The 23,122-nt window shown below is 29.9% G+C and overlaps 3 protein-coding genes and 1 long non-coding RNA gene across 14 annotated transcripts; 2 read left to right on the forward strand and 2 right to left on the reverse strand.

Moving 5' to 3' along the window:
* Positions 1 to 149: 149 nt before the first annotated feature.
* On the reverse strand, positions 150 to 2,328 carry LOC141455561 (uncharacterized). Of its 2 annotated transcripts, none has more exons than XM_074130695.1 (3): positions 2,189 to 2,328; positions 1,934 to 2,000; positions 150 to 666 (listed from the first exon to the last, which is right to left on the reverse strand). In XM_074130695.1, exons 1-3 carry the CDS (start codon positions 2,237 to 2,239, stop codon positions 578 to 580), a joined length of 207 nt encoding a protein of 68 aa, XP_073986796.1. In that variant the 5' UTR covers positions 2,240 to 2,328; the 3' UTR covers positions 150 to 577. The 2 variants fall into 2 exon arrangements, with proteins under 2 accessions (XP_073986796.1, XP_073986795.1); XM_074130694.1 differs by having other exon boundaries at positions 2,141 to 2,281.
* Positions 2,144 to 21,455, reverse strand: LOC141455558 (TBC1 domain family member 20). Of its 8 annotated transcripts, none has more exons than XR_012459340.1 (8): positions 20,676 to 21,436; positions 20,482 to 20,601; positions 19,227 to 19,471; positions 18,913 to 19,106; positions 17,855 to 18,071; positions 16,626 to 16,735; positions 15,469 to 15,741; positions 2,144 to 2,332 (listed from the first exon to the last, which is right to left on the reverse strand). XR_012459340.1 is itself a non-coding variant. In XM_074130690.1 (8 exons), exons 2-8 carry the CDS (start codon positions 20,818 to 20,820, stop codon positions 15,534 to 15,536), a joined length of 1,239 nt encoding a protein of 412 aa, XP_073986791.1. In that variant the 5' UTR covers positions 20,821 to 20,951; positions 21,044 to 21,435; the 3' UTR covers positions 15,337 to 15,533. The 8 variants fall into 8 exon arrangements, 2 of the variants coding, with proteins under 2 accessions (XP_073986791.1, XP_073986790.1); XR_012459338.1 differs by lacking the exon at positions 2,144 to 2,332 and adding an exon at positions 10,722 to 13,951; XR_012459337.1 differs by lacking the exon at positions 2,144 to 2,332 and adding an exon at positions 10,722 to 13,991.
* LOC141455557 (lysosomal phospholipase A and acyltransferase-like) lies at positions 2,583 to 7,188 on the forward strand. Of its 3 annotated transcripts, XM_074130687.1 has the most exons (8): positions 2,583 to 2,719; positions 2,804 to 2,937; positions 2,989 to 3,149; positions 3,288 to 3,519; positions 3,996 to 4,223; positions 4,483 to 4,654; positions 5,668 to 5,787; positions 5,969 to 7,188. In XM_074130687.1, the coding sequence occupies exons 2-8, from the start codon at positions 2,844 to 2,846 to the stop codon at positions 6,201 to 6,203; spliced, it is 1,242 nt and encodes a 413-aa protein (XP_073986788.1). In that variant the 5' UTR covers positions 2,583 to 2,719; positions 2,804 to 2,843; the 3' UTR covers positions 6,204 to 7,188. The 3 variants fall into 3 exon arrangements, with proteins under 3 accessions (XP_073986788.1, XP_073986787.1, XP_073986789.1); XM_074130686.1 differs by having other exon boundaries at positions 2,591 to 2,937; XM_074130688.1 differs by having other exon boundaries at positions 2,596 to 2,937; positions 3,007 to 3,149.
* LOC141455562 (uncharacterized) lies at positions 7,988 to 9,798 on the forward strand. Its single transcript, XR_012459342.1, has 2 exons — positions 7,988 to 9,158; positions 9,310 to 9,798. It is a non-coding gene; the product is annotated as an uncharacterized lncRNA (long non-coding RNA).
* Positions 21,456 to 23,122: the final 1,667 nt, after the last annotated feature.

Consider the following 23,122-nt stretch of genomic DNA (forward strand, 5'->3'; position numbering starts at 1 on the left):
AATACATTGTAGCTGTAGCTTTGCGGGCCTCGCCTCTAACCGCATGGCTTATTCCGATGAATGAATAACTGGGAAAAATTTATTTTAAAATTATAATTCTTATTCTGAAATCTTTTGTAATACTTCAAACAAAAACAAAGACAAAAAAAATTGTAAAAAAAAGCTTTATTAAATTTGTAAAATGTACCTTTATAATATTCCGTAGCTAGTTTGTCCCAGACATGGACGCAGTATTAAATTAATTCGTAACATCCAATCGACAATCAACAAAACCTTTTTGTCACAAATCATTTCAGGAACACAGTATTAGAAGATTAATGGAATTTTCTCTAATACAAATCAAATAATAAGAAACAATATTTGAAAACTATAGGTAAAAAGAAGTAGTTTACAATATAAACTTTTATAAATTCTCAGTGAAAAACACTCAATATATTCATCATATAAATTAATTATTACGCACTAATACCAAACTGAATAAAGCTCAAGTGATTGTATTTCTAATGAATGATATTCACAGATTATCGTTTAAAAAACAAATGCAATGATTGTTGTAATGCCATCCTTGTTTATAATTTTACTTGTCAGGACCTTCAACTCCAGCCTGAGTCATTAAATCAGATATATTCTTCTCTAGATCATCAACACGAGTTCCCATTTCATCTAGTATCTTTTCATTAAGGATAAATTGTTGATTTAAACAGAACAAAAAATAAATATAAAACTAAGTAAAATCGCTTTTCTTTATGAAAAGTAGTAAAATTAAAAGCTTCTAATGACGACCATAAATACTTTAAATATTTCTCTCAACATTTTAACAAATAATAGCAGATGTGATGCGAACATCACATTCAATTAGGTTTTGAGAGCCATATAGTCAGCAATAGTCGTTTGCAAAAGGTTCTCGTCAAGAAATTAATGGCGGAACGTGGTTATTTTGGTGGTTTCGGACAGAAAGAAACTCTGAACTGTCCAGAGCGTAATTACAGAGTGAACAAAGACAGATTATTATGTGCGTTAGACGTCATGACCTATTTTATAGGCTGAGATATTGAAGTGAAAGGTTTGTAAATCGGAGAATAAATTATTAGATAGTCAAGTTTGCTCAAGCCTTGTAAGAACTCCAAATTAGTCAAGAGCGTCTCAGCAGCGGTACTAAAAGATGTAACGTGAAGCTGGTCACCTAACCAAGCCTGGAAGAAGAGCGAACGAGTAAGCTAAATTAGGATCTTCATAACCGTTCTGCTGACCGAACCACGGACAAAATGACTTATTTTGTGACAAAAGAATTTAAGATTGTAAAAAATTGGAAAATATAAGTGGTATAAAGCCAAAAACGCATTAATGTAGGCGAAGTCGATTCCATCTACGTGCAGTATGCTAGACATTAACCGAGATACACTTAGTGAAGTGTTCTGCACTTTATAATTATTTTAAACAGTAAGATCTAAGAATGATTTTGTAATGATGTCAATAGAACGTACAAAAGTTAAAAACAACTTAGATTTCAATAACATCGAAGAATTACACGTAATCCTAAGTACATTTTTTATTTAATAATGCAGATTCTCTTTCTGATGCTTCACTATTTGAAAATAAAAACAACTTCTTAATTCGAATAAGAAATACATAAAATACCGAACTACACACAATCCCTAGTAGTTTTTTAAAAAATCACTTACTAAGCAAGTTTAAATTAAAGCACAGATAAGATAGCAGAAGAATTTTAGTTTAAAATAGTGCTCAAACCTGTTAACAAGAAATCCAAAAAAAATCCTAGCTGAAAATGTTTGATTCATTTAGTAAATGTATTCAAATTAATATTTTCCTAGATCCCTTCTCCTTAACTTATTGTAAAGTATTTATGTATAATAAAAATTAATCAACAGTATAAATTACTGATATAAAGTAGACGAATGTACGAAAAGGATATTTCTTGTTATGATTTGATCCGACATAGTTTGGAATTTATCTTGAGCTTGCTGAAGTAATGTTTGAATCTGAAATTTAAAATTTTAGATGTAACAAATTTGTTTTGATAAGAAACATAAATTGGGTTTATAGGGTTACATTACAATGACTAAAATGAAAAAGTAAAATGTTGAAGGCTGGAAAGTCACTCAGAAATCAAGTTACTTACATATTGTGTTAATTCTTGTAAATTTTTAGGATCACTATTGTTACCTACAGCAAAATTTTGTTGTTCATCTGGCTTAATTTCTTGCTTCAAGTCCGCCATAATAAACGGTTAACTGAAGCCAAAGGGCAGACCGCGGACTGATGATTGAAAACAGCTCCAACTGCCTCGTAGATAGCAAAATGTTTTCTTATCCTTAAAAAATTAAACGAAAATAGGAATGAAAATTTAAAAATAAAAACCTCTCACTTACAGTAGTGAAAAATCTTTAGCGGTTACAACGAAAATACTTCTGCTACTGCTAAGCAATTTCTTACAAACGATGTTTGATCAATATTATACTTGATACGACCTGGTACAAAATTAAAAACATACTGTAGCAAATAGTACTGTAACAAAAACAGGCAAAATTAAACACAGCTAATATATTTTTCTTTTACTTTTTTTCCAGTAACATCATTACTAAAGAAGTTCATAAAATAACCTAATTTTTGAAATACGCATGTAATTTAGTAAATGATTAATGCAGCCAAATATTTAAATAAATATAAAAAAAAAATTGTAGATAAGAAGGAAATCAATGTTTGTTAATCATTAGATAAATAACCAGTATAGAGGAAGGATTATTTTAAACAAGAACTCTAATTCTGTTATTTACGTTTTCAGTTGTATAAAATACATCGATTACAATTAATAAATTTAGGCAATGAGATTTAAGCAGTTTGTGTTAAACATTTTTTTATCAGCAATTTTGTTTTGTGGAGCTTCACAATTAATAAACCCTCCTCCAGTTATTCTTGGTGAGTTTTTTTTAATTAACTTTCATTTATTGTATATTCACCAGTTAATAGATACCATTGATTTGCTAGTGCCTGGTGATGGGGGTAGTCAACTGGAAGCTAAATTGAACAAAAGTGATATTGTTCACTATATATGTCAGAAAACCACCGCGGATTACTTCAGTCTTTGGCTTAATATTGAACTGTTGGTTCCCATTGTGATTGATTGTTGGGTAAGAACGAACTCACTTTTAAAGATTACCTCTTGTTTGTCTAGGCTACTTAACAACTAGTAAAAATTTTAATTTTATTATGTGTATCTTTTACTAAGAATTATTTAATGAAGCTATAATGCTATTTTTTATTTGCAGGTAGATAACATTAAGTTAGTATACGACAATGTTACTAGAAAAACGTACAACCAACCTGGAGTTGATATCAGAGTGCCTGGATTTGGAGAGTCTTTCAGGGTTGAATGGTTAGATCCAACTAAGCTGTCCCCTGGAGCTTATTTTAAAGATATAGGAAATGCCCTTGTTGCCCTGGGATACCAACGTGATTTTAATATCAGAGGAGCCCCGTTTGATTTCAGGAAAGGGCCAAGTTAGTTTTGATAAGTAGTAATTATGATCAGTATTCGGTAGTAGTCAAAAGAATGAAATAGAATTACAAACGGTGTCCAAAAACTGATCAAGAAAATTCTAATTAAGATCTTAGCTATTTGTTGAATGCACAATAAATTTTATTGATGCCAGCGGTTAGATACCTAAACTCAGAAAACTGTACATAACACCTAATTAAGGAAGAAATTGTGTTTTTTTTTTTTACTCCCAAGCGGTATTCAAAATCAATATGAATTTACTATTTTCTAGTTACATAAATGAGTAAAAGTAATGAAATTAATTGATGTTGACATCGTATTATTTTATTAATAATTAGCTAGAATATCCTAACTAATGAGAATAAATGTTTTGTAATTTTTTTTCTTATATGGATATGAAACGTTTGATCAATATTTACTAGAATTTTCCTGAATTATGGTATGCAAAAAAAAATGTTAATATTTTAAATTGTTTTAGGTGAGAGTATGGACTTTTTTAATAATCTAAAAAAGTTGGTTGAAGACACATATGTGCAAAATAATAACCAGAAAGTAATCTTTATTGTGCATAGTATGGGTGGTCCGATGAGTGTTTTATTTTTCCAAATGATGAAAGAATCTTGGAAGGATAAATATATTAGAAGTGTAGTGTCACTCTCAGGTGCATTTGCTGGATCCATTAAGGCTCTCAAAGTGTTCGTTATGGGTAAGGAATTTTTCCATTAATAAAAACTTTTTTTTTGGAATCAAACAATAATAGTAATATTTTTTTTAAAAAAAACATATTTATACAAATTTTATCACATTTAATTATTGGATTTGGTACTCGGAGCTATTTCAGAGCACACCAGACAGTGTTTCACGTTACATTAACACTCTATCCAACACCAGACATTAGAGTATACAACTCACATGAAGAAAGAATCTGAGAGCAGCTATTCAAAGTAATTTTGTTTTTATCGTAGGTGATGATTTAGGGGTATTTGTTCTAAATCAGAAAGTTATGAAAGAAATGCAAATCACGACACCAAGTTTAGCTTGGTTGATGCCAAGTCCAGTATTTTGGAAACCTAATGAAGTTCTTGTACAAACGGAGGCAAAAAATTACTCCTTATCTAACATCAAGGATTTCTTTTAGTAAGTATTTTTTTTTCATGAAATATTGTCAATGATAGAATTATCTTTACAAATGTTCATTTAGCCGACAAGTTATGGAGTTTCAGTAAAATGGCTGAATTTCCCATCGAATGGTTTCTGGTGCTTATCTCGTAATTGTCTTAACTTCTCATCTCTTTTTTCATTATATATAGACGTAAATGTAATTTTTAAGTACCTTTCAGTGTAAACTAATAAAAGACTTTGATCATTCTGAACCCTGAATTTGCTTCCATGTAAAGAGCGAATTTACGTTAATTTTCTTATCTGTACAGCATGTGTGCGTTTTATCCTGTTTCAAACGTAACACAATTAAAATTGATAGTTATTATTTATTTAGTAATTTGATAGTAGTTAAAAATTTAAATTATTTGATAGTAACCCTATAATGAAAGCCATTAGTGAATGAACATTCACCATCGAATTTCTTACAGTGCCATTTTAGATTTTATTTATTCACTGACTAGACAAATTTTGGACAAATAGGTAAATAATGACTAGTTCAAGATTGAAGGAAATTTAATAATTACAAGTGGTGGAATGTATTAGTCGTCAGAATGCCATTTAAGTGTTCATATCGAAACTTTGTTTTATTTGTATTATAGTTGTTCATCATCTTTTTCTGGATAAAGTGAAATCTATAAAAATTACAAAAATTTCTTTTACATACAATGAAGCGGTAACGTGAAGGACATGAGTGGAGGAAACATCCACAATTGGCGTTTAGATTTAAATATTAAAAGTGTTCTTTTGAGCTTAGAAAATTTCAGAGGTCTCCAAAAGTTCACAACCATACGGCTATATAGGTCGGTTTATCGTCTAGTTACATATTTTACAGGTTTTCAATTTGTATTCCGTTCAGTGTAATCAACTCAGTTGTCGGAACTGTTGGTTTATTAATTTTACTTTTATGTATTTCAAAGACCTGATTTGTAGATTATTATTATGAAGTTCTTATTTTTCTGTAAAAAAAAAAATGCACTTTTCATTTTTAGCGATATCAATTACATGACTGGTTGGGAAATGAGGAAAGATCAAGAACCTTACATTAAATTTGATGCTCCTGGTGTAGAGTTGCATTGCCTTCACGGTTATGGCCTTCAGACAGTTGAAAAGTAAATGTTTTATTAATTATTACTTATATCTTATTTTATATCCGATGTGTTTGTTTTTGATAGATTCATAGTGTTCGAAATTTTCAGTAAATAGTGCTGCAGCTTAAATTGTCGACATTGTACAAACTGAAACCTACAAATTCACTTCCAAAAGTTTAATTTAATTTTTATTTTTATACAGATTATATTATAAACAAGGAAATTTTCCTGAAAATCCTTACTTCCAGTATGGTGATGGTGATGGTACAGTAAATCGACGAAGTCTCGCCTCGTGTTTATGGTGGCGTGATAAACAAAAAAAGAAAATTCATTACCAAGCTTTTCCTAACATGGACCATATGCAAATATTAAGGGATGACCGAATAATATCATATTTAGTAAATCTAATCTTAGAGTTATCACGGAAAAGTGATTAGGAAATTATTAAATTTAAAAACGTATCAGTGTAAAAATTGCTAATACCATCCATCCGGGAATATATTGTAAGTGTAATTGAATTTTATTGTTAGTGTGATTTTTGTTTTTACTTTCGTTACATTTAATTTAGTTAATTTTAAAAAGTACTGCTCGTAGTTACTGTTCTGATATTGGAGCTGCTATCTGATGGTATTAATGTAAAAGATATTCTCCGTTCTCTTCCCTCTTTTTACTCAATTTAAAGTTGCAATATTCAAATTTAAAAAAAATATTTGTATAATTTAAAAAAAACAGCATTTCCTAAAAATACTTTTGAATTATCCGTTATAAAGTAATTAATTTCCGTTTTAAAGTGTTAACATTTGTTCTTTTATTGATGCTGAAAATATATCGGTGTTTTAGTTGGTAATTTTGCTAGTTTTCTTCGTCATTATTAAAGATATTAATTATTGCTCTCAAACTGAAAACGATACTCGAATTATTTTGAATTTGTATAGTGTAAATAACGGATTTTGTTTGGAGTATGGACTAACATTTATACATTGATTTGATTTAACTTCGTATACAGCAAAAATTTATACTGTTAAAATAATAGAAAATTTTGTTAAAGGTATGGTAACCTTGCAGGCATTCAATATCTTCTTTGATTTTAAGCAATAAAGAGAGATAACAATTACCATTGTATTAACTTAAAATAAGACGTTAATGACCGGTGAAGTCGTTGTGCCAGAAAAAATAAATTATTTATAGGAAGGATAAAAATACGAGCCTCAAGGCATTATTTATTAAAATGTAAATATTGTATAGAATTAATTTTATTTGTACCTAGCAATAAATTGTAATATGCCATTGCCAAGTAATTTATTTTAAATTTTTTGTTTTATGTATTAGATACCATATAATACAGTCTCTAATCAGCATTGTTTAGGTATTATTTATATTTATTGAAAGATAAAAGAATTCAGAAAATGTTCGTTACGTTGATTTGTTGTTTACGTTTTAACCTTGAAAATGAAAAACAAAAAGTGATTATTACTCAACTTATTGCGTTATCTTTATAATGAGAATGATTCAAATACTCTCACATATAAAATCAATATTCTAAATGTGTCTTTTAATTATTCATTTTTAGAATATTAGAAAAATGGATGAATGAGCATAGCATAGAGTAACGTTCAGGTTACCAGTTAGTAGTAATCTATTTTCGTGATTTAAGTTTTGAATCATATAAGGCTAATCAAATGTGAAATAATTTCAGATCAATTTAATCGAAAAATCGTAAATCTTTCGTAGATGGTGTAAAAGTAGAGAGGCGCCTCGTAACCGAGCGGCTAGAGAAGATAGGATCGATTCCCATGATAACGATTCCGGTCTTGGTTTTTTATTTTATTTAATGTTTCAGGAGGCTAAAAACAAAACAAAAAAAGGTAAATGTGAGAAATTTATTATTAAAATAAAAATTTGAGGCTAGTTGCATCCTTCCCCACGATCCTAGGTAGCTGGATGTAAAAACCGCTTAAAGAAATAGGTTTAGAAAAAATAAAATAAAATAAATAAATAAAGTTTAAAGGAACATCAAAAATAAATTTATTAAATTCACCATTTTAAACCTTAGAAATTGCAGTCAGAACTGTAGTACTCTGAAGATTATAACGACAGCATAAACAAATTACTTCAAGTTGGTTCCCAAAATTAACATTTTGAAAGGGAAAAAGGGATTCTAGACGAAAAAAATTAGAATTGTTGATACAAGTTTTGAACTTATGTAAATGTAAGTAGCGAAGACTGTTTGTTTTACTTGTTCATAAATAAGGGCGTCACCGATCTACCAACAAACTTGAAATTCCAGATCACAATTATAGGTAGCGACACAAAATCCAAAAATTAGTTTTCCTGAAAAGTTGGTTTACATCATGCACACATGTGTAAATGATGAGGTCATTGTCTAGAATAACCCAAAAATCGAGCTTAGTACATAGTTGCTCCTCTGGCTGACTAATATTCTATATCCTGGAAAATTCATTCTTCGGAAGAGATCTTGAGCGTGCTTTCGCCTGAGTAACAATAATGTTTGCATTTTCCGGTTTCGTTAAGGGACATTGTTGACTCAGAAAGCGCTTGAAAAGCTTTTGCTGGAACGTGACAGCACCTGTAGTTTGAAGCACTCCAAACATCTTATATAATGATGATGGCAGTACCATCATTAAAGGAAGATTCAAATCCTGGAAGTTATGTTAATAGAGAGGATATACTCTTCCATGAACTTTCCTAAATTTTCTATTATTATAAATCATATATATCAGAAAATGAAAAAAAAAGAAACAAAAATCCACGAGTTGCTTGGCCTCGAAAAAAGAAAAACATCGAATGAGTATCGAATTTCAGAAATAATATTTTAATGCTCACTTCATTGTAACGTTACGGTTCTGATGCATCGATCGACCTTCAGAATTTTTTATAAAATTTAAAAATTATTAAATTAAACTGTTATGTAACAATAAAGGTATTTATGTATAAAAACAAATGTTTTCCCTATGCATCAAGTTGTTAAGATTATTAGGTAGGATCAATTGGTGCTCAAAAACAGATAGCACCACTTAACTTTCTTTCTTTATAATTCGGAGTTGAGTGATGATACTCAAAAATTCATTGAGTGTTTATTTTGAATACTGTAAAATGATTGTGTAAGAATACTAACGTTACTTCAGAGATAAATTTTAAATTGATACCTCAAGTATTTATTATTGGACACTTCATATTCTATGAAATAGTAAAATTATTACCATAACATTCTTTTTATTGCAAAATTTAATTTAGAAATAACATAAGATTATTTACTTCCAAGTAGTAAGCTAATGACCTCAAAATTTGACGTACTGGAAGACATTACAGGGAAAAAAAATCACTTTCACGGCGCCACGAAGGCCTAGCGGATAGAGGTGAGACCCGCAAAGGTAAGATGTGTTCTATTCCCAGTTAACGGTTAATCAAAGGGATTTATAGTAACATTATGTTTGTTTACTACATCAGCGCTTCTTAAAGCCCTCGGGGGGTCGCGGAATTATATCGTGAACTGATAAATTAATTCACTTATTAACATTTTAGATTACAGAAATTGCTGAGGACTTGTTTCAACAAGTAATGGAAAGAATTAAAAACAAAGCCCAAAATTTGTCATACAGGTTGATGAGTCTACAAACATTCTAGATTCAGCTCAATTGTCAATTGACATACTGCATATTTTCCGTTTGATTCAGCAGTTCCTTTGAAGAAAGCAGAAATGATTTTCAAAAGCAAGCTAAAAATTTACTACTCCACAAATTAATCGTCATTTGATGGATTATTTGAAGGGAACATGACAAAGGAATTTAAAAGCTTTTGGACATCTAATTTTTGTTGTTTCTACTTAAAACTATTTTTGTTTTTATTTTGGAAATTGCTTTGGTATATTTCATCAAAAGTTAAAAAATTAGTTTGAGAAATATTATTTTGTTCTTGTTAGTAAAAAAAAAAAAAAATTTCATATGCTTCTACATTATTGCATAGTTTTAATAATGAGTTTACAATCCTAACGAACCGATTAACTGTGCAATTTACGCTATTTATATGTTTTAATTCTGTTTAGCAGTTTACCATTCAGCTGGAATATTTCATTTGTTTAGGCAACTGTGAAATTATTTTCTTATCTTATTTTATATTTTGACCTAATCAGTATAGTTAGAAAAAAACAAAACTGTTTATTGTTATTCTTTAGGTCGCAATAACATTTCTTATATTTGAATCATCAATGAGAAGGAATAATTCATAAACATCTATGTAATTTATGTTATTTTGTATGTCATTGATATGAACAAAAATATTAAAGGTTAAAGAATTAATTTTTTTGATTGAACGTAGGAATGGATTAGATAAAAATATAATTGGTCTAAATTTTTATCACTGCTCGACTAAAGAATAGTGCAATAGTGTTTTTTCGAACTATGTGCAAGAAGACTGTCTACGTTATTCCTTCCGTAATCGCCTATATTCTTAACCAGATGACAGGAAAGTAATTCATAGTTTATTGTTGCATCTCGCATCTCTTTTAAGGCTTTATACTCGTATATGCTTTCAGCTACGATGATTTTTGATTAGCGCTAAATTTAATTGGTTTATAAATATAATTTGATATTTATAAATGTGTGTATAATATACACACAAAAGTTTCTTAAAAAAACGATCAAACACGATATGACAGAAGATTTTCTTTTGTGCAATGATTAGTAGACAAATTTTCTTCGAATTTAAGTCTGTTATAGTCACTCCGGTCTTTAAATTATCTCTACAAATGGGTAGTGGCCCCGAAAGCTTTTGGTTTATCTATTTTAATACTTATAAAATTATTTATCTAAAAATAATACATGGTAGAAATTATTTTATTTTGAATATTAAATAAACGATACAAATTAAATTTCTAACGAATATTTTCTTTTATTTTAAAAAATAAATCATACATTTCATCATTAAATAATGTCTACAAAACAACAAAATATAATAGTTTATTCAATTTTTGGTAGATATAATTTTTTTGTAAAAGTTAAAAATGAAATTTAAACTCTGCATTTACGAGCAAAAAATTAGATGATTGGTTGGATTGAAACTGTCTACTCACATTTTTCCAGTCAAATTGCAAAGGACTATGCACAAAAAAAAGTAGTAATGAGAAATTTTTCTGATTAAAAAAAAATTATGTGTATAAATATATTTAAATACGTGAACAATAAATATGGACTTTAAAAAGCTAAATATAATAAAAACTTTGTAAAAAAAAAATGCATTTTTTGTTTTACATTAGTTTTTAAATTATTATTTTGTAAGCGACTACACAAAATGTCTATTAAATTATTACTAAGCAATGTAGAACTTATCTTTGGTAACTATACAAAAAAAACAAAGTATACAAAATAAATTCATAATAAATATAGGAATGAAAATGTTCAATTTTTACTAGAATATCTAATTTCCATATTAAGGCTTTTTTTACAACAAATTTTTCTCTCCTATTAATAAGAAGTAGTCTTTCTAACTACAGCAATCTTAAGTAACATTCTTTATCATAAGTTTATTAAATGCTATAAGAACAGCGCCATATATTTGCTAAAAAATTCAACGCCTAACGCAAAGATTCCCAAAGGATAGATGGAGATTTATACTAACATTGTAACTAAAGAAATAATATTTGAATGGAATTTTGTGTTTCGTTAAAACATTGACCACTTTGGGGATAAAATTGATTCCTTAGAATAGACAAAAAATAAAAAATAAAATAAATCTAAAAATACAAGTAAAACGTGTATTGCAACAATGTCAAAAAAATAAATAAATAAATAAAAGTAATTTTGTTTCCTATATTAATCCAGTAATTTATCTTTCTGTCGCTTAATTAAAGGTTTCAAAACTTTTTTTTTTTTGCTGAATTCATCAAATTAGTTTTGACTATTGATCCGGTAGACCTTGGGTGTTTCAGCAGAATTTTCCAAGCTCCGGAGATCTATCAAATATTTATTGAGAAGTTCAAGCTTTTAGTCATCAAAACTTGCCAAAATACCTTGGGACTACTTGGTAATTGACTGGCAAATAATGGATAACGAATGTTTCTTATATTGACGAAAATGGACTGAATACATTAAGATCATAAAAGGCATATTCAAACCATGTTTTGGATCATTTTCTTCTGAATGACATAGTTTACATAATTTGGATTAAGGGAGGGGAAATAGGAACCCCTGTACCAATCCTTTAAAAAATAAAAAAATTAACACAATTTTAAGAAAGTATTTATTTTTGTTTTCTGATAATTACATATTACCTGTTTATATTCCGTTTTAAGTTCAGTATTCACTTATAACCTTACCTATATTGAAAGGAAATTCTTACCCTACTAACTATTAGAGAGCTCTATAAAAATAACGAGTACCCATAATATTCTGGGTATAGCAAAAGACTGCGTATTTGGTTGTTTTACTTCAATGATTAAATAAGAAATTCTCCATTTTGGATAGTTAACTGATAAGAGTTAACTCTTTACTTTTGAAAGTATAATCCATTCAACCCAAGTTATGCCGTGTTCATTTTTTTGGCCAAACGATAGTTCTTTAAAAGCAAGAAATACAACCTGCTTCTTCCTACTCTCCCGTAGTAAATATTTTATCCCGGAAAAAATTGAACATCTTAGAATAAGCTGTCAACCTAAAGAACGATGTATGGATTGAGGGAGGATGAGGAAATCGTTCAAACTCCATCTCATTAATTTTTGAGGCAGTACAACGTCGTGTATCTAGGTGGTGTATCCATGCAACAGAAGAGATTTTGTTTTGTTTTGTTTTGTTGAATTAAGAGGGGGTACTTTTTGTTATCCAACAAACTCGAAATGGGTACCAAAGAAAAGTAATGAAGCATTATAAACGATGTAAAACATTTGTTACACCCTATTATATTTCTCACAAGAATATATTCTTACTAGGTGAATGTCCTAGCAGCACATGGTAACAACTTTGACTAGCACACCCTTTTTTTATCTAAGTTGAAACTCTAAAGCTCGATGCGATGTTGGGAATATTTCATAAAAACAAGTGTAAGCGATGTATATAAAATTTAAACAAATTCTAGCTGCAATATATCAATGTTTCAGACTTTTTATGTAATTAATATTAGTGGTGACTCATATTCCGATCAAGTTTATTACTATGGGAACTTTTATCAAAATTAGAATTTGAATCATAAAGGCATCACCCTTTTGAATATTATTATTATTTATTATTTACTTCTAACAATTGAGTAATATAAGAGAAAGAATTGCACCCAACAGTTTCTGGAATGTGAATTGAAGTTATGATACAAACAATTGTAAGAAGCTGGGAAATGACTCCATGAATACTAATCTAGAATGTATTAAAACATGTTATCACTTTTTCATCTATTCATATAAAAAGAACGAATCAAGGTGAGCTTTCTTTTGAATCACTATTGCAAAAATTGTTAAAATAAATTATTTTAAAAAAATATTACAAACGTGAATGATGCAATTGCATGAAAAACCATAGCTAGTAAGATCGTACTTACATTAAATTCAATTTTTTGATTTATAATTTGAATTCTTAAATAATCTTTTATTTCTGGGAAAATGTAAATTGATACAATTGTACCATCTATTTACAGGATTTACCACAAGGACTTCTACGTCAATAAGAACCCATTACATTTACTGTAGAAGAGAATGTCGATTAAACTGCAAAATTTGATGAGAGCATTCTTCGCTTTTCAATTTCCTTGATCAATGTAGTTCCGTACCTTATTTTGAAAGAGGAAAAATTTATATTGATAACATTGTCTTTTTTATTTAAGTTACTTTTTTTAAATTTATTAATTACATTTATGCTAATGGTCAGTGAACTTAGAAACCACAAAAATAGTAAACTGGAAGCCATTAAACTCCATTAATATAATATTTTGATTAACAGCGAAAACTTAGCATTGCAAAGATAATCTACATTGTTAGACCAAGAAAATCACTTAGTGTAATGTCACATTAAAAAAAATATTGTTATCTATAACTTTTTGTTTTAATATTTATTAAACCAGCCAAGGCAAACTGGTAATACTCTCAAGTACAAGTTCGTATCAACCACAAGTGGTCTAGATTGATAATCACATCAAAGAATCAAAGCCTTCTTGAACTGTAGCAAATGCTTTCTTGTAGATCAGGATCCTGGAATATTTGTTGTAATTCTTCATTCAAAACGCCATCTCTTTAAGTAAACAACAACGTCCGAATGGCTTTATCTTAAGTGCAGCTATTATGTTTTCGAAGAATAAAAAAAAAAAAGAAGAACGCTATTCCCAATAACATTCGGCATTCGGATTGCATGTAATCTTTTTTTTTTGAGCGATACAGCGTATTTCATCTACTACTTGTGCACTTGCGGTGCACTACATGATTAAAAAGGAACTTCAGCTCAGAGGATGTTAACGTACATTTTAATTATTATACTTTGCTATAACATATTCGTGATTTTTTTTAAAATACTGCCTAAAATAAAATCTGCTGAAAAACAAAGTTCAGATTATTCGAGGGTGGTTAATCATAAGCTGGATTATAGTTTGATGGAACTCATGGGTATTTACCACTAACCACAACCAAAACGGCGATTATGTTTTTGCTTTCGATGTTCCCGTCACTCCCAATTTAAAAGCACGTGTAAAACGTTAACAGAATTCGTTAATAAATACATAAACACATAAAAGAAAGAACAAAAGGATGACTAGCAAACGTAACCGCCATTAAAAAAAACAGCATAAAGAGAAAAAAAAGCTAAACTTCGTGATACGGAAAAAATATCATCAAAACTAAAGATTAATTTCTGGAAATTTAAAAAGTTGTTGGGAATATAATTTGAGCAGTGAGTAACGAGAAAGTTTTTGGGCAGAAATAAAAGAAAGCACAAGATCAGATTTAAAATTTTCACTGATCATATACAAAAAAGTTTTGTTTTTTTTCAGGTCAGTTAAGCAAAATATTGGGTAATTAATTAAAGTAAGTAGATCTTACTTTGCAAGCAGAAATACATCTACTTTTTTTACTTTAAAACTAACCTGTACTTTGTGCAGAAAAGGATTATTCTTTTTTGTATATTAATTTCTGAACAAACATAATTAACTGTTTTCTGAAGTATCTTCTTTTTTTTTAGCATTTATAAATGATATTAGAGTACACTACTCAGAACCACTTTTAATCACACCAATAAATTCTAGTAGAAGATGAAAGTAGAATACAACATTCCTGGTTAACAAAAAAATAATCATTGATCTGTATTTTAGCAATATGTTGCGGCACATCTTCAACACTGAAGTACAAAATTATTTTCATCAATAATCAAATTATGGCTTTCAATAACAAAAATCAGATAATATTTCGACGATTTCTCTAAAAAAAAAAAATTTACTATGGAATATGCAAAATTCTGTTTAACTTTAATATTCAATTTTCCATTATTTCCTTGAACATTACAAGGCAGAAAGGTTATTTTATTCCAACTAAAAAACTTGATAAGCCAATTTATAAAATATTTATTTCTAACTGACCGTGGCACTGCCTTTTGTCTTTTTTTTTTTTTTGGAAATGCTTTTTTTTATCACAAATATTTTGGTAATACTTTTTAGAATTAAAATAACCATTTTATACATACGAGTGTAACTAAATAATGCAGAAGTTACGTATACGCCTACCTTGGCATTCTAATGAGGGTATGTCCAGCAAGGGCCCACCTGAGAGGTAAGCCAACTGGTGTATACTATCTGATTGGGAAATCTCCAGCACCTTCGCCTCTCAGGTATGCGTATAATCCCATGGCTATAGAGAATGCCAACAATACAAGTTGTGTTTTTGACCGAGGCACAAGTCTTTCCAGATGGGCTCTAACATTTAATCGAGTGACTGCTTTTTTACGCTCATTAACTTTACGCCGTATTTCTTCCTCGGCTCGTTCTCTTTCTTCTTTCCTAAAAAGAAAAAATTCAAGTGAGTTATTGTTAATCTTGAGGAAAAAAAATTCTTAACATGGTTATTATATCCCTTGATAAAAATAACTTCCTCTTATTTTTTGATGAATTAAGGAAACCTATGGTTGTGGAGAGGAGGCATCTAACTTTTGTTAGACCAAACAACAAGATTCAGCAACTACTCAAAAATATATTATGACATCTCTAGCTTAGGAAAAACAGTGGAATTGATTTCCTCAAAATTACTCTGAAATAACAAAATCTCTCTAGAAAATTCGAGTTAATTTATTTCTTTAAATTTGAAGCTAATTCAATGTTTTTTAAGTTTATACAATATTAAATTTATACAGCTTGTACAGCTTCTGACATGGCATTTTAGAAGGACGTCTATGCTTGAGAATTACTCTTTGGAGTAATTTACTTTAAAAAAATAAAAATTCGCTTTAATGCAATCGCACTTCTGGTCAACGGATTTAGACTAAAACCTTAATGTCCGAAGCGATTATCGCATTCAAACCAAATAGCAAGCTTAAGAATTCTGCCAAATGTAATGTTCCATGAATTATGATTTTCAAAAAAATATCATACATTTGAAGAAAACAGAATATAATTGTGGCGATCTTTATTTCACCATAATATGAAGTTAAAGAATGTCTAACGCACCTCATCTAATTCAATCCAGCAAACTTCCTTCGCGAATAGTTTCCCTGATTTAAGATAAAATGCTCAAGGATTATTGCAAGTTTTTTCTAGAAAGATCAAAAGAAACGTTCTTCTTGAGAGAGAGAGAAAGATGAACGCCGTGAACACTTTAACTAGATTTTTGTTTACTGATAATTATGCGACGAACCCCAGCAAAAAAATTATTATTATGTTTTACTTACTCTTTTCTTGCTCTTTCACGAACTTCTATCTCAACATTTTCTGGAGGAAAGCTATCATATAAATCTACTGCATCTGCAATCAGTCTTTCAAATGGGAGTTCATCTGGCAACTAAAAAAAATATATAATTTTTTTATTTCAATAACTTAAAAAGTGAAGAATTACGAAATATTAACTTCGAAATTCATTCATTCCCAAAATATTTATTCTTAACAGATGAAATTTCTATCCGAAAAAATATTTGTCAGTCATTTCCACTACACACATTGTTAAAAACGATGATGTCTTCGAACCGATGTTCTTTATAAAGCGTGCTGAACTGTTCGTCTCTTTCTTCCTTATACAATGGACACGTTCAAAATCTTACTCCTTACATTTTTTCCGAACGGAGTAACTCGCTTACCGATTCGATGTAGGTATCTCAATCTGCTAATTGTAGCAACCATAGTTATATGCTCATACCTATTCCATTAAACCAACATCTTTTAGGCAATTGGTTCATGATACTCTTATAAAATTTTAGTTTGCCATATTTGTAATGCCGTTTTTGTTATTTACATTTCCTCTTACATCCGTCATTGGAATTACTCTTCCGAATTTAAATTTTACAGAGAACGGATCTTTAATCAATTCTAATTATGTTTGCCTTTAGAAATGCCTTTAATGGTGAAAAATCAAAAACATATGGTGATTCTAAAACACCTCATAGTCATCTACCTCGTCCACTAGTAACACAAACTTACTCAAGCTCCATCAGTTACCGAAGAGTGGATTACGTTCACAAATTTTAAACATTCTGATTAAATTTTCCGAGGGAAAGAAATATGACTGCTTCAGCTGAAGGAACACTGCTTCATCCGCATACTTTTTTATATCAAGGGTTTGCACGTTCGGTTCGGCAATTGGAGTTAAGTTTTTATTTTTAAACGCGCAGGGGTCAATTTAAACCTCTAATCTAAACCCTCACAAAAAAAAGTTATATAATACTTATTAGCAAGAGTTTCGTTTAGAATAAATCATATTCCTGATTTCTTCGTAAACGAATAACGACAACACTCATTAAAGGTAGGAGATAGTTAGAAGGGAAAACTGTTGTAGAAATGAAGAAGTAACAGATTTTGTATATCAAAATTTGATGGTACATCTTCAGTAAAATGTACTCATAGTTTCGAGAATAGAAGCAGTACCAAATTATATATCCCAGAAAGGTTGTCCTATTTATTTAAGTACCTGTGATAAAAGGCAGTGTACGCTAGCCATATCGCATTCTGTAGAAAATATATCCTCATGTCTGTATGTAACAATAGCTGCCGTCAAATAAAGTGACATGAGTGGTGGCGAAGCAAGAAAAAAATCGTATAATCTTACAACATCTTTATAGTGATTCAAGCTGTGACCAAACCAAGTTAAAAACCATGGCAAACAAAACATGGTTCCTGCTCCAGACCTAAAACAAACACACTTTATTTACTGTTAAAATATGTTTATTAAAGTGCTTATATTGTAATATTATTTTCATTAATTAAAATGTTATATCGGTTAGAAAAACTTGGATAAACACTAATTTGACTAATTTTCTCAAACACCATAATTTAAATTTTAAATAACTTCGTAGTACATAGGTTTTTTTCACACAAAAAATGACAGTGGGGTTATAAATGGTACAATGGAAGGCATAAAGTTCAATGATAGTTCATCAAAGACAGCAGTCACGACCTCCAAAAACCCTTAAAATTTAATAATAAATTTTTTAACCTCATAGATTCTTGAGAGATCACCTAGGGAACGAATCACGAACGGACTTTTATAAATAAAAATGATTCAAATAAAAGGAATAGCCAATTAAAAGGGACATACTTTACGAAGACAATACTTTACAAGACTTTACGGGGACAATCTGGAAAACAAAAAAAAAATCTATAGAAAAGTTATGATTTTTTCACATCTATTTTCATCAAATGAAATTTTGGTAATGCTTTTAATTTTCTTTGACTTTAAATAGGTGACGGAACTATGTTCTGAAGGAGCAATTAGTAGGAAAAGTTGCATTTCAAATCGAGTTTCACTAGTTGAAAAGTGACAAAAATTTTAGTGAGTAAATAGAAGGCCAGTTTTAATAAACATCGTTGAAGCCATTTTCGAAACCATTAACAATAACACTACTGAAAAGTCGTAAATCTAGCTATCAGATTTTGGCAAAAACTATTACTAAAAGCGAAAAAGTATCAAAAAGAGTCGTGATTTTTATTTAGCAATTTCTAAATAATATGTGGCAGAATATTACTTACTTATCAAGAAATGTACACAGCCTCGGATTTACTCTATTTACAAGTGGATAGACGTAATTTAATAAATGGGATGTTTTTTCCATGGTAGGTTCCATGCAATCGCGTAAGTGATGGGTAGAAAGCTTTTCCATTATTCTGAAGGCTAAATCTTCGCCAACTACTAGTAAGAATGTGATAGCAACATCATGATAGCCCTGAAAATAAACCATTTTTTTTCTTTTATATATAAAATTACTAACTAACAACGAGTGAATTAGTACAACTTGCTCACAGTATATAGGTAATTTACAAATAAGATATTGCAAAAAGATTACCTGGTAATATCTCAGATGTGGATACTTAGTAATTACCCTCAGTATAAGGTTAGTAAGTTGCCCTTGGAGAGCTACTCTTTTACTGTAAGGTACACCAGGAGGAAATCTTTTTAAAGACCTATTAACATCAAGAACGACTTGAGAATATTCAGGATGTGATCTTAAGCTCTCTTCACTAGAAAGTGGTTCTCCTCCAGTAAGAGGTACTCCAATCAGTAGTGGCCAACATCGCTGGCGTAGGTAATCTGGGAAAAATTTATTGATAAAAAATTACGAGTAAATCTATTTTTAATGGTTGTATACCTAGCCTCTACAAAATGAGTATTAGGACGAAGGCACAAGCTCATATTGCGCTATTAATACATTCCGTTCCTTCACTGAAACCGAGACGTCAAAGGATGGTTTCTGACACCTCTGGTTATTAAATTTAGCAGTGAGTTATTGTGTTCGCTTTGAGGGAGACTGAAGACAGATCTGGAGGTTAGGGTTGAAAGTCTTAAAAGAAATTAAATTTGCATGAAAGGTGTTAACATGGATGGTTAAGTGGAAAATGGAAATGGTGAAGGATTAATTTCAGTCAAAGTGATATTTTGAAAATTGCTTTTGTAAGCCTAACTTTTGAAATGGCAAAATGAAATGCAGTTTGTTAGATCAAGCGCTGGTGAATGTTAAGTTTACGTGTTATAAAACTTTCAAAGAAACAATTTAGATGAACATAAGGTCGGATCCGCAATGCTGAACAATACCAATGATTCTGTCCAATATACCTGCTAGTTTACTTTTGTTTAGATAGGATTTTCGCCAATCTAGGAGAGAAAATTTGACTTCTACTTTAAATACCCGACACTTTATACCTACCGTATGACGCTTCATATATTTTTTACAATTAGTAAGTAATTAAGCCAAATTCACGTATTGGATAAATACGAAACCAATTAAAAAATTGCCTACGGCTCCGTTAAAGCCTCACCATTTTCTTCCGGAATCATAAGGAAACCTTCGCATTTGCTAAATAGTAAATTTACTATTTAGTAGCAAAACACTTTTTTAAAGGGAGTTGAAACACTAACGAAACCCAAAATCCACAAGCAGGTTTGGCCTAACTATAACCTAACCATCAATATTTACTTAATTCCGAAAACTATGTTTAAGTTAACTCAGAGTTGTTACTATGTTAGTATGTTTACTACCATAATAAAAATAGAAAATAATGATCTATGGTATATGAGATATTTTACATTTTTGATATTCTTACCATTAACAAATCCTCCTTCACTTAAGGCATATTCTCTGAGTCTTTCCACAGTTACATCACCTCCATTGACATAATCTTCAATCTCTCTACCTTTCTGTATAAGTTCACCAGATTCTGGGACTAGAGGGATATAAAAATCACTTATAATTTTTAAGTACAAAATACAAAATAATTTTTAGAGCAAGTGTACATACCTTCTTTAAAATTTAATTCTGAGCCTTCTTCTAGCACCACTCTAGTTTGACAACTTTTTGATATAGTTAAATTTGCATCATCATTGATGCTCTGTTCTAGATGCAAATCATTTCTTCCATTAAATATAGTGTCGTTTATGTCCATATTGATGATAAACCTCAAATTGCATACATTTGTAATAAAAAATTAAATAGTTTCATTACCACGGTTTAAATCCGCACCATTAATTAAATTGATTAATTAACACGCACTAATTAAATTGATACATCGAAAATCTGAAAGAATAAAGAAATTTAATTATGAATTAATATTAAAAAAAATAGCCTAGAAAATCACTTCAACATCAGCTGATCTTGTGTACACATACAATTGACACTTTCCTCGTTCCTCACTGCACGTCCACTAGACTACAGCCTTGTTAATGTTGCTGCCGGTACAACAGTGTAGCCATTGCAGGAACGAATATAAATTTATTTTTCTTATTTTGTTCTCCGTCCCAAATGCTTTTTATTTTTAAGTAACATTTCATTCGCGATTGGGATAATGCAGAACAGGCCTGATTACAAAATCATAAACTCAGGTCCTTATGAGTACTCATTAATTATGCAGTTATCATTTACCATCTTTCGTTTTTTATTTACTTAACATTGGTTTAGTTCTTCCATTCTACGTTTTCCTGCATTTTCATTCTTAGAATCGAAACATCCTCTTTTTCTAGCAGAAGTTAATGGTTTTCAGGGAAACATCTTACTTTCATTGCTATTAACTATTTTTCCAACTTGCTCTAAACATTTCTCTGTACTTCTCAGAGCCTGAAAATTGCCATAATGGACTAATAAAAGAACTCTCAAAATTAGAGAACAATTTAAGAAATAATAAATAAAACAAGTGAAAAGACAAAGAGATGAAAGCCCAGTAATCTGCTCTACTATGTTACTTTTCTTACATCTTTAATAAAATTGATAGGGCTGATGTTCTTTCATACTTTACATGAAATGTAGAATTGTGAGCTAGTAGCTCACAGATTGAGTATTAGTAGCTAATACTCGGGCACATTGTTCACTTAGAATATAACAATAAATTCATTACCAGTAACGTGAGGTATAAAACAACTGAGCTACGTTTATCCGCTACTGCGAGCAATTGTGAAGCTGAATGTCGTTTTGTGGAGAACTGAGGGTTGTCACACATATGAGTCCTTATACGGAACAATTTTGTTTTAAGTAATAGTAAAGACAATAGACGTAACATTTAAAACATTTTTTATTTTTAAAACAAAAAGGAAAACAAGTTTTCAAGGCAGAAAACATGACTTTTTCTCTATCTACGTGAAATGAATGAATCGAATCATAATCATTTTCAATGTTTTTCAATGGTGGAATTTCTTCTGGATTTTCTAGAAGCCCTTTCTCATTCATAGTTTTGTAGTTATCATCTTTCTGCAGTTGGTTTGTAATTGAATTAGATAAAAATTGCCTTGTTTGTCGGTTAAGAACACTAGCTCTATCAACGTCTGTTACATTGTTCTCTGAATATTCAGAACTAGAATTTATTTCAGAACAATACTTTGATTTACTAGAAATTGATGATTTCATTGTCTCGTATATTGGATCAAAGCACTTAAAAAGATATGTAATATCTTACTTCACAATTTGCCATTTCTGAATGTCGTATTTTACAGAATAATGCAATATTTGATTTTAAAAAATTAATAAAACTTATTTGAAATTAACACTCACTTTGGCACAATTTTGTATCAGTTGCTTGTCTTAAATTTACACATGTTCATTTCAAGCCTTTGGGTACATTCGTTAATGATTACATCTGCATCATACTTTTCCCATTTTTAAGGAGATATGTAGTTTGGATTACATTAATGAAGCACATGTTTGGACGACGTTTCTTATAGAAATTCATACATTAAAAAATGAATTCAAATAATTTATTTTTTAATATACATACATACATATGTAATAGTGCTGAACCTTTTTATCTCGCAATGAAATTTATTCTTTTCAGGATACGGTCACAGGCGATCAGATTTAAAAAATTAATCTTGCTTTATTACTGCCTTCGTTCGCAATTTGTTTAAGTTGATTAATATTAGAAAAGACTATTTAGAGAGGTGTAGTAAATTTCAAGTGAGATGCCTTAGTGTTTAAGCTAAATTTTTATGTAAATTCATGTCATTTATTCGCCCTCTTGAAATCATAATTACAATAGTTACCGTAACATTCAAATGTTTGGTGTAATAATATTGTAAGTACACCAAGTCGCAAAAATTTTCGAAAATAAATTTTTGTAATGGCTAAAATGATGTAGAAAAAGTTGTACTTAAGCCTAGTATATTCTAGTCGTTTTAACGACTCCTTGATGTAAAGTGACCCCCCTCCCTTGGCAGGGCAATTTTACATAGATCTTATGATTAAGAAAGTAAGATAACTGA

Source organism: Rhodnius prolixus, unplaced genomic scaffold, assembly GCF_049639745.1.
Source record: "Rhodnius prolixus isolate KJV_2025 unplaced genomic scaffold, Rpr scaffold_4, whole genome shotgun sequence".
NCBI lineage: Eukaryota > Metazoa > Arthropoda > Insecta > Hemiptera > Reduviidae > Rhodnius > Rhodnius prolixus.

What these genes read in the sequence shown, in the direction of transcription:
- LOC141455561 (XM_074130694.1), bottom strand. Translation starts at nt 2,239, where the DNA reads ATGGCGGACTTGAAGCAAGAAATTAAGCCAGATGAACAACAAAATTTT. An exon ending in TACAAGAATTAACACAATAT is followed by an intron (nt 2,001 to 2,140) that starts GTAAGTAACTTG and finishes TTTAAATTTCAG; the next exon opens with ATTCAAACATTACTTCAGCA. An exon ending in GGATCAAATCATAACAAGAA is followed by an intron (nt 667 to 1,933) that starts ATATCCTTTTCG and finishes ATGAAAAGATAC; the next exon opens with TAGATGAAATGGGAACTCGT.
- LOC141455557 (XM_074130687.1), top strand. Translation starts at nt 2,844, where the DNA reads ATGAGATTTAAGCAGTTTGTGTTAAACATTTTTTTATCAGCAATTTTG. An exon ending in CCCTCCTCCAGTTATTCTTG is followed by an intron (nt 2,938 to 2,988) that starts GTGAGTTTTTTT and finishes ACCAGTTAATAG; the next exon opens with ATACCATTGATTTGCTAGTG. An exon ending in TGATTTCAGGAAAGGGCCAA is followed by an intron (nt 3,520 to 3,995) that starts GTTAGTTTTGAT and finishes AAATTGTTTTAG; the next exon opens with GTGAGAGTATGGACTTTTTT.
- LOC141455558 (XM_074130689.1), bottom strand. Translation starts at nt 20,820, where the DNA reads ATGGACATAAACGACACTATATTTAATGGAAGAAATGATTTGCATCTA. An exon ending in TGAAGGAGGATTTGTTAATG is followed by an intron (nt 19,472 to 20,481) that starts GTAAGAATATCA and finishes AATTTTTCCCAG; the next exon opens with ATTACCTACGCCAGCGATGT. An exon ending in CTGTGTACATTTCTTGATAA is followed by an intron (nt 18,072 to 18,912) that starts GTAAGTAATATT and finishes TGTTTGTTTTAG; the next exon opens with GTCTGGAGCAGGAACCATGT.